Genomic DNA, 12,367 nt, shown 5'->3' on the forward strand with positions numbered 1-12,367 from the left:
CTAACCCAGTTAGCCGAAAGTGCAAAAAATTCTTCCATGGGCAGTTTCGTCGTGTCCATCATGCTGCACGACCCCCAACACGCTATTCAATAGAACCGCTTTTGCAGTTTCCGGTAGGGGAGAACGAAAGACCAGGCTCCGTCACGCTGCGGTCGCTATTGTTGTCCGCCTGATTCGACAGATGATGAGCTTTTCGTTTTTAAAGTCCTGCCACCAGTCACCCACTTTATTACCATGACGTGAACAAAATAACAGACGACGGAAAGGTGCCCCGTCATATTCTTTGGAGCGTTCGGGACCAGTCGCCTATTTGCAGACAAGATCGCTACAGATTACTAACGATGCGGTGAAACGGTTGTAGTAGGTAAGAAAATAGATGGTACAGTCTTAACAGGAGAACCGTTCAGGTTGAGAAGAAAAGTACAACTTATGTGTTACTGTGGGCTATCTGCTTCCGTACCGTACAAGTGTCCTTACAGTGTCGCGGCCGTTGTGAAATCGCTTGTCTCCCGCGTAACGTGGTGTGTAGAATTCTAACTCCGTTTGTATCAGCCATTAGCAGTGGCGTGGTGTGTAGAATTCTAATTCCTTTTGTACCAGCCATTAGAGGTGGCGGACGGTGATCCAAGAGAACAGAGGATCCGAAATGGCAATCCGACGTGTAGTGGCACTTTTGTGCCTCTCAGTTCCTGCCTGTTTGACCGTAGCTCAAGCTCCAGCTGCCCAGACGAATGCTCCATTACAGCGCCTTACAGAGTTCAGGCAGCAACACAGGAAGACAATCGACGGAAGGCTTTGCGCTGCGGCATTCGTGCAGGACAATCAGACTTACACAGACTGCACGGATGCCCGCTCCCCTGATGGCAGCAGCGGTAGGCTTTCAGGGTGCCCCTTTGCGGCTACCGATCCGTTAATGGTACTGCAGGACGAGAGTGGTGCTACGTTGAGGTCCAGTTGCTTGGAAAAGGGCCGAAGGATTGGAACTATTGCAGCCCCCCCGTAAATTACAGTAAGAAATAACACTGAGATCCTGAGGCATAGAAGTTGGGATTCTTCGTGTCAGGCAAGTTGAGGGCAAAAGCTCAGGAGGTTTTCGAAGTGAAAGCAACTCAAGCTACCAATCTCGTAAGGAGGCAGGCTTCTTAAATATGCATCGAGTGGCTGCGAAAAAATAGCTTGTTATTTCAGATGGCCAGATTGGATGCCGAAGCTGCGAAAATCGAAGACATGATACAAAGGTGTTACACATTTTGGCACATGATGGACTGCCGTGGCAAATGGGATAACAACATACAGATTCACGGCCACATGCGGCGCTGCCCATTCGTCGATGAGCCGGAATCTTGACCAAATAGACAGCCTCCTTTCTCGAAGCCAGCACTGCCTGAAAAAAATGGAGGAAGCCTCTACCAAGATCGGGTTAATTGAAGCAACTATCGATGATGTTAGAGAAGACATAGACAGGGATACCACGAGGGCTCTTACTAACAAGAAAAACTGTTCCTTAGTGAGGGGGTAAGAGATTCACTGGTAGGTTTGGTGCTATTGGGACACGCTATTCCTAAACTTTCAGCTACGAGGATGAGCCCTTCGCAGATGGCATCCGCGGGGCCTACTACAATAACCCTACATTCACCGGAGCGCCAGCAGCTTTCAGAACGGACAGTGCGCTGGATCTGGTGTTTTCAGGAAAGGGACCAACTTCAGAAGTGTCCTCCAACAATTTTTCAGTCAGTAAGGAAATAATAATAGAGCAGAGACTTTTACGCTGGGACCTCATACGAGAATGACAGGATGGGAAGGGTTCCTGGAAGCGCCTCGATCGGGCATGTACACATTCATTAGCGGTACGATGAAACGCCACCTACTTTAGTCGGCATTTCGGGAAATCTTGCGGTTGATCAGAGTCTGATTGTGGAGTCAGAATGTTCCTCGGCGATGAAGCGATCATTGTTGACAGGATGCCACCACCAGCTGCGGGCGATGCTATTTCCGAAAAGCCAGTCCCTATCATTCCAACGAAAGAAAAGACGGGGGTCATGAGGACTGAGTCTGCGATGGTGGAACTTGTTGGCGGGCAAAAGTACAGAATCCGCGTTGAAATGGTCCACTCGAGCCATTTAAAGTACCTAAATCCCAACAGCGCGACGATCCGGTGAATATGCGGTTTAGTACTGAATCCGCATGATGCTGTTACACGGATTTGAAAACAGGCTGCTGTGGCGAAATGGCTCAGATGGAGAAGAAGTGATTCCCACAAGCCACTACTACACCGGAAACGCGAGGCCTCCTGTAAAGTTCTCTGGGTGAGTGCCTGCCTATGATAACCCTAAAACGGCGTCGATATCAATGCATGCATTTCAGTTTGAATCCGAAGCAGTTCGATTTGGGATTCTTGAGTGACGGAGAGAGAGCATTTGCAGATAGCGACCAGTATTTCATTGCTGATGTGCCTCTGCGATACGAAGGACGCCGCTTTCTGAGGACTCTAGCGGAGCCGAACATGGAGGAGTTCTCTATTGAACTGAACATACCTGCCACAATATACATTGCCTCCCCGATAGATGAAGGAGTTCCCGTTGCCCCGGGGGAAGGTTCTTACTGGAAAACACATGACACAGAGGAAATAATATCAGTGCTATTTGGTGTCACCGGCATGGGACGCGCGCTTGAATCAAGGGCAATGAGGATACGGTTCATATCACTCCGGGAGCAGGGGAAGCTATCATTCAAACTCCGCCAGAAAGGAGTTCCGTTCTTTATCTTTGCTGAAGAGAAAAAGGAAGGAGCCTTGTCTTGCGGTAGGCCGGCATCTACTGTACTATTTCTCTCATCTTTGACCCCCTGGGCTTTAGGAGGCGAGGAGGAGGTTCTGTCTCTCATAGGAGGCAACACCTACGCTAATTGCTCTGCTTCGTCTGAAGAGTCCGACGTCTACGGCTGTGCAGCGGGACTAAACGGAAAGCATATGGATCAACCTAACGGAACGTGGCACACACTTGGGGGAAACGGTATGCTCGCCGACTTCAAGCTCTAGTGGGTTGCATTACCCCATTTAAATACCTTCTAGGCGTGGGCGAATGGATGGTAGTCAAATTCAGGAAACAAGTTCAGATGTAGGTTCCTCGGTGCCACGGTTTCTCAGTGGCAGCGCGCAAGACACTGTTTGCAGTACACACTTTCGCTTCAAGCCCCGTGACGAGGCTGTAAACTGGCCATCGGAGATCACTCTTTCGTACTCTGGTGAGTTATCCCCGTGATCATCGTATATGAGAAACTGACAACAGCAAGGCTGCCCAGAGGAAGGCGACGAAGACTCAGAAGTCGTCCCAATTCGCCACACATCCGATATCGAACAGAACACGTACAAGCTAGCGCGGCCGGTCATTACCGATTACGTGAGTGATGCTTGTAACTCAGGCAATTGTTCTACTCAGCAAGAAATTCTTAGGTTAGGGCTGAGATCACCGAGATGTTTGTGAACGGAGAAGATAGCGGTGGCTCCTTCGAGTTCTTGGGCACTTCTTGTAGTACCGCGGAAGACGCGAAGGATGCACAGGCGGAAATTCCTCGAATCATGCTCGAGGTAAAAACGACAGGGAAAAACAAAGTCAGAAATAGACATCATCTATTTTGTGGCACAGGCATGCGACGCAACAGTGGAATCGATCCCGGAGATTTTGCCTCTTGAAGAAGGCGACCGGTTTGTTGCGGTGTGTCCGCAGCACTGTGTGAAGTCACTAGAAGGTGCTGCATACGGTAACGGAGTCTACGCGCCGGGATCAACCCTGTGCACAGCGGGTGTTCACGCCGGTGTCTGTGATGGCACGGAAGTGGCGTGCGAGATCCTGGTGACCATTGGAGGGCCGAAAAACGTCTTTAAAGGGACTAGGAACCACGGGGTCGCTTCACGCCCGAGCGGGCCAACAGACGCGTCTGTGAAGCTTTCTAGGGCACCTTGTCACACGCCCTCCGCGATGCCAATAAAGTACTTCATCTCGTTTGGTGAACAAGCGGCACCAGAGGTAATTCTTTTTTCAAGCAACTATCACTACCCCTACCCACAAAAGTCGTTGTAGGGCTGGAACGTGGACGATGGTAGCATAAAACAGTCACATGACGGCATTGTTTATGGTACGGCTGACGATACAGTACCATTCGGGCACCACTCTCGTTTATCCGGTCCGGTTTGCAGGCTGGTGGAGAGAAGCTCCCACGAAGTCTTGTTCGGGTCAAAACCTCAGCCATTTGAGCTCACGAGGTGTCTCCTTTCCCGTACCGATAGGGTCTCAGCGGTGCCCACTGGGCGCGGTAAGGAATAAAAATCAGCGAATATCCGCATTCAAAAAACAGGACTCGTGCCTACAGGACTGCGCACCAAATTTCTGGTCCGTGATCCTCCCCGAAAACGGCACCTACCGCGTGGTTGCGCAGGTGACGGGTCCATGCGACGGGTCCACTGATGGACATGTGTATCTTCAAGCGAACGGCATCTCACTCGCATCCGGACAAGTGGTCCCAAAAGGCTTGAGCTATGGGGTAACACCAACAAATGACCACCGGCATGCATCTTCCTTTTTATCAACCAATCTTTCAGGCTATCGCTGCTATCCCTGTTCGAGACCATGTGATCACCTTGACGTCCACTTGCACAACACAGTTATGTCCTGACACGAGCACAACCATTCTCAATATTGAGATTGAAAAGGTTACTCAGGAAGCTGCTTGAGGCATGCAGATTAGACGTTTATGGACATAGCTGCCCGTTCGGTCGAGGTTCCTTAAAACGTCGTTACGTCACGTTGGGTATACCGTGCTCCTTCAAGAGCCTGCCTTGCCGCAGTTTTTTGCTTCTCGTCGAGAGCAGCAGGATAGTTGACCGTGAATTTGATCCTCAGATTGCCAAACTGGGACGAGTTACCTTTCTTTGGCATTCCTTTATTATACAGCGTCATGGTTTGCCCGTCAAACGTCACATCGTCTTTCTTAACGCGAACAGGAGTGTTGTCAAGATGAACAAAACTTTGCTCAAAGCCTACTAGAGCTTCCAATAAGCTGATCCTCATTGACATTTCTAGATCGTCGCCAATTCGAGAATACCTGAGTTTGCAAGCGCAAGTCCAGGGCAACTACTATGAAAATCTACTGCAGAGAACACACGCACACACATTTGAAGCTAGACGCCAAAAAGTCCTTACCGTTTATGAGGGAGTTCATGTATGACTAAAACCAAGTCACCCGGCTCGTGGCCCATCTTGTGTTCTCCCACGCCGTCAAAAACAATTTCATCTCCTTCACGCATTCCTGGTTCAATGGTGGCCGACAGTTGCGCCGTTTCAGGTTCCGTAATGCCATTCGGGCACTCCTGAAGGACAAACCGTCAACAGCAGTGTCAGTGACAATACTCACCAGCATCAGAATCACGGCAATGTATAACGCCCATTTCACGCGCGCACGTATCTGTCCGTACCTTGCACCGTGGCCTCCAGGCTTTCCCTTGGTCGACGCACGTGTCATCTTGAATTTGATTCTGCACAATGAAACCGGGGCCCATTTGCTGCGTGATCACTCGAAGGCCGGGTCCCTTGCAGTCTGGTTTCTTTGTAAAGCAGTCGTCAGCATGCATGCACATAACTGGCCTAGCGAACGAAATGTCAAGCGTCTCCCCTTTATACAGCTGCTCCAGCGACACATTGAGCCGCACGGTTGACGGCGGTGCTTTGGGAGTCTCTCGAGTTCTCCCTCCAAATCCACCGCCGAAGAAGTCGGAGAAGATATCTCCAAATGGATGTGATGCTTGTTGCATGCCGGACTGAAGCCTGTAGCATATCAGACCCAACAGAAAGAAGCAAAAAACCTATGGGAGAAGATCATTTGACAGAACGCTTGAAACGAACCAAGACATGCATTGCAGCAAAGTGGATTCGAGCTGCCGAAGACCACTACACGGAGTTTACAACGCCTGTGAGCAAAGCAACACGGGCGGCAGCAGTCCCGACAAGAATGTAGGACTCACCTTTCGAGTCCCTCTTCCCCATATTCGTCATAGACCTGACGTTTCTCCGCGTTGTTCAGTACTTCATACGCAAAGGATATTTCCTTGAACTTTGCTTCAGCATTGGGTTCCTTATTCTTATCAGGATGGTACTTCATTGACAGCTTCCGGTAAGCCTTTTTTATTTCGTCAGCGCTGGCGTTGCGCTTTACACCGAGAACAGAATACAAATTCTGCTTTGCAGCAAGCACCATCAAGGGATAAGTCTGGAGGGAAAGTAGGCTCCAATTAGCTCTTTCAGGTACTCGCCATGTCTCCAGCAGCATTCCAAAAACTACACTAAGGGGAAGGAGTCCCTTGACAAGGTGCTGAAGCCCCATTTTGAAATTGCAGATCAGCTGTGATGGTGACAGAGAACGGACCGGTCAGTGAAGAGCGTACCAAACCGCCAAGCACTATGTAGGGCCCGTCTGTGTCTGCAGCAGGTGGCGTCGATCCGAAACTGCGCCCCTGACGATGGACCAGTACGATATCCGTCCCCCAGACGATAACGGTGAAATGGACACTGCAGTAGGAAAACGACAGCGTTGCTCCCACGTGAGGAAAATGGGGGTGACAGCGACACGTCTACACCAGAATCTGGCCACTAAGCCATTCCACAACGTACAAGAGAGCTGTTGTGCAGAGAAAGGAAACCAATGAATAAGAAGACAGGCAGCGTATGACGTCGGGAACCCCTTCTAGAGGAGACGGCATCACCGGGGGTTGCCGACAGCAAGCCACGTGGTCCTTACCCTCCAGATCGTCCTGGGACTCCCAGAACTGACCGGCAGCAAAAGAAACGATAAAGAATACTGTGTCCTTGCACAGAGAAACAAGAATGGGCCCTTTTGCTTCGTGGCCGGTCGTTGCCCCGCTGTCCTACAATTCTCCAGGTTTTTTTGCATGCCGCGCCCCTCGCCCGTGTCCCTTGGACGGTGTGCGCCTGGTTATCCAGGGGCGGGCAAGAGGCCTGAGCACACTGCGAAAAGCAGGAGGCTGGCAAATCTATCCGGTTTCATTTGCGTTTCCAAGGTCAGTTGGTTCGCCATGAATAATGCATCAAGCCTTGTGCTTCACAAAGAACTTTTTCCATGGGCTAGAGAAACGAAACAGTGGCAAGCAGGTTCGTGTGTGTCATCGGTGAACGGCCTGGGAACAGGTCGTGCGGCTTGCCCCGTGGGCCACGCAGGAGTCACTACAAAAAAGTTCGCTGAAATTTTGTGTGTACTCGGGTACGCGTTCCCGTCTCTCCGCAGGCTGGAGTCTCGGTTCAATGCAAAGAAGAGAGCCTTCCAATTTTCCGCTTAACTTACTTCCCGCTTATTGTAGAAACATACGCCAGGCAGCGCACTCGGAATAAAGTGATGCGATGCGCGGGCAGCGCTTAACGAGACACTGCAATAGGCCGAGTCTCGTGGCCGCAGCAAGACAAGCAACCACGGCTGTGAGCCACCTTATAGAGCTCCAAAGTCGATGTGAATGATCATGTATGCGTATAATCCTTTGGTGTCTTCACTATCGTCTCGTGCCACAGCATCCAGGCCGGCGGAGTTTATGCAGGAATCTGGTGGGCCCCTTGCGTTGTTTCGAGGCAAATCGCCTTCTCTCGTCGTATCGCGAAAGACTGGTGTCTCCCTGCTGCTGCTGCGCAGCATCGCTGTTTTCCATCTTGTTTTTCGTTCAGTGTTGAGTGTGGACACTGTGGCAACATTAAAGAATGTATTCTCCTGCGTGGCTGCTGCCGTTCCCAAGCACTGGGCGCGTCCCCTAGTGACGCCCCCCCCCCCTGGGAATGGCGCCGGCGTCTTCGTTTTTCGGGATTTCCTATTCTGTTTCCGCTGCGGACCACTTGCTCATCACTCGCATATTGAGAGGGGATAAGATATCTACGAACGGCGAACTCTGCTCAGAGAGGGGTGGCGGTGGGCGTTGGTGGGAACTTCCGCCTTAACAGAGTGAACTGACCGTGGTAAGGCCAGTCCGACAACGGAAAGAATTTCGCTTGTTTCGCAGACCATACAACTTGCAAGATGGTTGGTTACAAGTCTCTTCGAAGGTCTCGCCTCTTTCAAACTCTTCCTTTGCTTTATCTTTTCCCTTGTCCGTTTCTGGGACAGTATGCCATTGCTATTGTGGCGCTGGTAACACCTCATGCATATTCCGTCCATCCTGGAGTTGCTTCCGACTCCTTCGCTCCTGCTGATTGCCGCTTGCGTGTGAAGCCACCGACGAGTAGCCGTGTTTACCTCGAGGGCCCGCGTGCGAATCGTTTCTGTCGGAACTCGCTGTCGAGGCAAAGCTCGCAGCATGCAGTGAATTGCAACGCGTGTGGTTTCCTACTACCGGGCCTTGCGGAGGGCCGGTCCCGTGGCCCAAGCAGCTCCACACGTGCTGCGTGTCGTCCCGTCGCTCTTGGTCCGTTACTGCGCGAGGCCATTCGCCACACAGCGTCGTTTGCGGGCAGTAACGCTCCACTGCGTCGCACTGGCTTCTCACCGGCTCTTTGCCGCCACGCTCTCGGCAGTCGCGTCTGCTCGTCTGTCTCTCTCACATGGGGGGCGTTCCTCCCGCCCTCTTCGTCACTGAGTCCCGAGGGGCCCGCTCCCCTTCGTAGAACTCCTTTCCAGTTGGAAACTCACCCGCGTTTCCGCCTTCCTCCGATTTCAGAGGCTGTGGCTGCCTCCGAGCTTTCTGGCCCCGACACTACTTTGTTGTTCGCCAAAGCATCGAGCAAAGACAGACTTCGCGTCCCCCCCCAGAAGGCTTCAGATCCAAAAAAGCATGCAGTCGATGCAGCCTTTGACACAGACACTTCTTCGGCGGATTCCTCGGCGGACAGCTCTCCGGCCGACAAGTCTCCAAAGTCTCCAGGAGAGCCCCACGGAGGTTTTTCCTTTATGTTTCCCAAGACAGGGGGTTATGTCAGCAGCAACGACATACGAAATGGAAGCTGCGTGATTGTGGGAGGCCAGGCATTCCGCGTTTTGCAATTTCAGTCCGTTAAGATGGCTCGTGCAGCCGCGTACGTCCGGGCACGCCTGAAGAATCTCGTTACCGGCGCCACAGTAGATCACAATTTCCGCTCAGATGAGAAGCTCCAGATCCCGGAAATCACGGTAGCTGAAGCCTCTTTCACGGGGTTCAGAGCGGGAGGCGGGGGCTCGGCTAAGAGAGGCAGCAAACAGAGGAGTTCGGAGTCGGCGATGCTGGGCGAGGCCTTGAAGGCTGCAGGAATGGAAAAGGCAGGCGATTTGCGCGGCAGGGACAAAGCGCTTGTTTTTATGGTAAGAAATGTAAAGAGTTGCTGAAACACTGAATAGTGGTGATTCGTCCGGAATTCAGGGGCTGCCGCATCATAGAGGCCTCGTGCGGTTACTTTTCGCGGCCTTCTACATGGCATTTGTGTCACGCTCCTTTCCACTGTTTCTCCCTTTTCGCCCTTCATCGTTGAAGCTTGCCGTTTTGTCGTTTGTGACGTCTCACGAAGTGATGTAATCCTGCCATCGTGTGCCCTTTGCTGGTTTGTGCTTCTACAGAACAAGGAGACGTGGGAGGAGATTGTGGTCACGGACAGGGACATAACGGAGCGCATTTCGGGCTTCCTTAAAGAAGGCATGGACGTCCGGGTCAGATAATGGGAGCACGTCGAAGTGCAGCAGAGGGGCGGGAACGGATAATAAATGGAGTGTTTTTCTTCCTGTGCCTCGCGCTGAGCCGCTTCATATGGATGCAGTGCTTGTACACCTGTTTTTTGCGGGAATCAGGGTCCACAACACCGTACAGCTCACTGGTGGGATAAAGAAGCCCGGACTTCCAGACTCAGCTGGAACTCCCCCTTGTCTAGGAATTTGTAGGAAGCAAGCACGATAGACGTTTCTCTCGGTTCGTCGCTCTGATGGAGGCGAGTCCGGTTGGTTCCAGTCCCGCGTTTCTGTTGGCGTTACCGCGCAAGACTAGACACCTGGCAGCTGATGAGGTTACGTTTGTTCCACTCTTTTGGCTCTATCAGTTTGGCTTATGGGAAGACAAGGTCGTCGACATCGCGCTGCCGGCAACGGAGACGTACACCGTGACAGAAATCTCTGGACAGTCGGAACACAGTCGGGGGAACCCCGGTGAGAACAGCTTTATTTCCAGTTCAGACTGCTTGCTCTTTCCTGACACTTTGCATGCAAGCTGCTGTTGTGTCAAAGGGTATCCACCTCAGCTGCGGCGTCTTTCGGGAAGAACGCCGTTCCTTCGCCACTCCTACAGTGAAAGAAGTTGCAGGTGCGCTCCGCAGAATCCCTTTTCTCCTGTTTTACAAGTCCACCGAAAAAGCCTGGATTGTCGTGTTGCTTCAGGTCGGAAGCAAGCTATTCTCGAAACCGGCGCCCGCATTTCGGTGCCCCACTTTGTCGAGACTGGCGACCGAGTAGTTGTGCGCACGAGTAACGGCGACTTCGTGAAACGAGGTGTGTGACCTGGTTGGCAGGAATAAAAGTGCGGCGCGTCGCCTTAATGAAAGGCAAGAGTGATTGGGAGTCTCGAGCTCTCTGAATTTCTGAAGATACCATTGCGGAGAATCTCCCTCTTACCTGAGTCGCTGTAGCCACACTTCTCCCCCGCAGCAAACACCGGTGTCATTCCCTTTTGTTGAATTTCCAGCTGGCTATCGAGTAGAAGTAAATTCTGAGAGGATTGCGCTGTCAACTGGTAGTCGTCGTCCGCGTCGCACTTAGGAATGCAGTTGCATGTACGCACACTCTCTTATAGACAATTTTGGATGGGATTCAAAAGACCGGGAACTGTTGACTCGTACATCTGACAGCTGCGTCGAGCAGAAGTGGTCCGGTCCGGATGAGCGTCGGCATTCTGACTGAATGTTATTCAAATACAGTCTCAACGTTCTGAGTCAGTGGCTGTACGAGCTAGTGGATGCTTTGGCGGCTGACTGTAGCGGTTTTCCTCTCTTCTGAATTGGGGATGAGTGTGGTCAAACATCAGCGACTTCGTTTGCATAGCTTGCGTAGAGCGGGTTGTGCCCTTTAGCAATTTCTTTTTGTCCTTCCACAAGGGGAGTGTCAGATGGCGAGTCATGCCGAAGTCACCGTTGTCGCTGAGGCTGTTGCTGGTGGGGGCAGATGCGGATGATGGTACTTCATCCCGGAAGAATTGTTTATTTTTGTCCAACGTCTTTTTTAACCACCCTACCTCAAGGGGACCGCCGCAACATAGCAGTGAATGCTTGTCAACTTTGGTCACATCTATCGGTGAGTCTATGCTTCTGAGTGGGTGAGTTTGTGCGACGATAGACCAACCAGGACTTGAAGAGAAGATGGATTTCTTTCTTGCATCAGGAGAGAGTCTTATAGTGTTGCCCGAAATCTGTGAAGGTTGATTGATCGTGGGCTAGGGCGCCTCGTCCATCACGTATTCTCCTGGTATGACGTTTACGAGGATTCGCTTGGGCCCCTGCAGAGGCATCAGGGTGAGCCACGAACTGACGCAGACTGCTGTGTGACAGCTGAGAGCCTGGTCAGCTCTTTCGATACTAAACCCTCTCTGCTGATGGGAGGCGAGCGCACTCACCAACAACTATGCTCGTTGTCATCTGACCGCGATCGGCATGCGGACAGGCTGGAGGCTGTTGTATCGGTGTAGACTACGTGAGTCGATAAGGTCCCAGAAACAAGACCTGGACTCGGTATCACCTTTAATTCTTCTGCGTTTATGGGTTCCGCTAGACTTCCTGCTCCGTCAGTCAGCCACTTGATTCTTAAGAATCGAATCTACAGCTGCGAAAAGGGCACTACTGCAAGTGCGTTCCAGCGGAGTTTCCCAGGATAACTCTCCGTGCAGACTGATGAACCACTGGACAGTTCAGTTGTTCAACACCATTGAGGACAGTGCAGGGTTTTCGTTCGTAAAGTTGTTGGCCAGCGGGTCTCCGGAGGGATGCCTCAGACGAAGCTCGCAAACCAGCGGGGTGGTACCTTTAAAAAAATCACGACAACCAGGAAACCACAACTCTACGATCTCATGGCTGCGCGTGTGAGCTCTTTCTGTGGAGGCCTGTCCGCTCCATGGTCAGAACGCAGGTTCAACTGCCCGCCGCACGGTTACCCGTTGACAAAATAGTTGCTTGTTCTAAACATGGACACACACCTGATCGATATCGTCTCTACGCCGGTACATTTAGAGAACGGCGAAACTCAAAAGCCTGAGGATCCCCAGTGACTGCATTCAGTCGTGCGCGTAGGGTGAGGAGCCGACACGAGCCACACACACACAGTCGTGGGTCACCTGTGCCAGCTTTTGAGGCGCGAGTTGAGGTACGGAGAACTCGCT

General features: G+C 51.8%; 3 protein-coding genes across 3 annotated transcripts; 2 read left to right on the plus strand and 1 right to left on the minus strand.

Moving 5' to 3' along the window:
- Window positions 1-1,330: 1,330 nt before the first annotated feature.
- On the plus strand, window positions 1,331-4,729 carry NCLIV_028100 (hypothetical protein; the record flags this gene model as incomplete). Its single annotated transcript, XM_003883004.1, has 15 exons — window positions 1,331-1,515; window positions 1,574-1,734; window positions 1,906-2,155; window positions 2,214-2,306; window positions 2,365-2,801; window positions 2,856-3,011; window positions 3,071-3,116; window positions 3,173-3,243; window positions 3,301-3,398; window positions 3,452-3,586; window positions 3,645-4,025; window positions 4,080-4,134; window positions 4,196-4,311; window positions 4,369-4,539; window positions 4,598-4,729. The coding sequence occupies 15 exons, from the start codon at window positions 1,331-1,333 to the stop codon at window positions 4,727-4,729; spliced, it is 2,487 nt and encodes an 828-aa protein (XP_003883053.1).
- Window positions 4,730-5,132: 403 nt separating this feature from the next.
- Window positions 5,133-6,249, minus strand: NCLIV_028110 (putative DnaJ protein; the record flags this gene model as incomplete). Its single annotated transcript, XM_003883005.1, has 4 exons — window positions 5,133-5,145; window positions 5,199-5,365; window positions 5,471-5,819; window positions 6,017-6,249. The coding sequence occupies 4 exons, from the start codon at window positions 6,247-6,249 to the stop codon at window positions 5,133-5,135; spliced, it is 762 nt and encodes a 253-aa protein (XP_003883054.1).
- A 2,793-nt stretch (window positions 6,250-9,042) lies between these two features.
- NCLIV_028120 (conserved hypothetical protein) lies at window positions 9,043-10,499 on the plus strand (the record flags this gene model as incomplete). The annotated part of the gene is made up of 4 exons (XM_003883006.1): window positions 9,043-9,321; window positions 9,574-9,663; window positions 10,047-10,152; window positions 10,381-10,499. 4 exons carry the CDS (start codon window positions 9,043-9,045, stop codon window positions 10,497-10,499), a joined length of 594 nt encoding a protein of 197 aa, XP_003883055.1.
- Window positions 10,500-12,367: the final 1,868 nt, after the last annotated feature.

The sequence above is a fragment of the Neospora caninum genome, chromosome VIIb (assembly GCF_000208865.1).
Source record: "Neospora caninum Liverpool complete genome, chromosome VIIb".
Taxonomy (NCBI): Eukaryota; Apicomplexa; class Conoidasida; order Eucoccidiorida; family Sarcocystidae; genus Neospora; species Neospora caninum.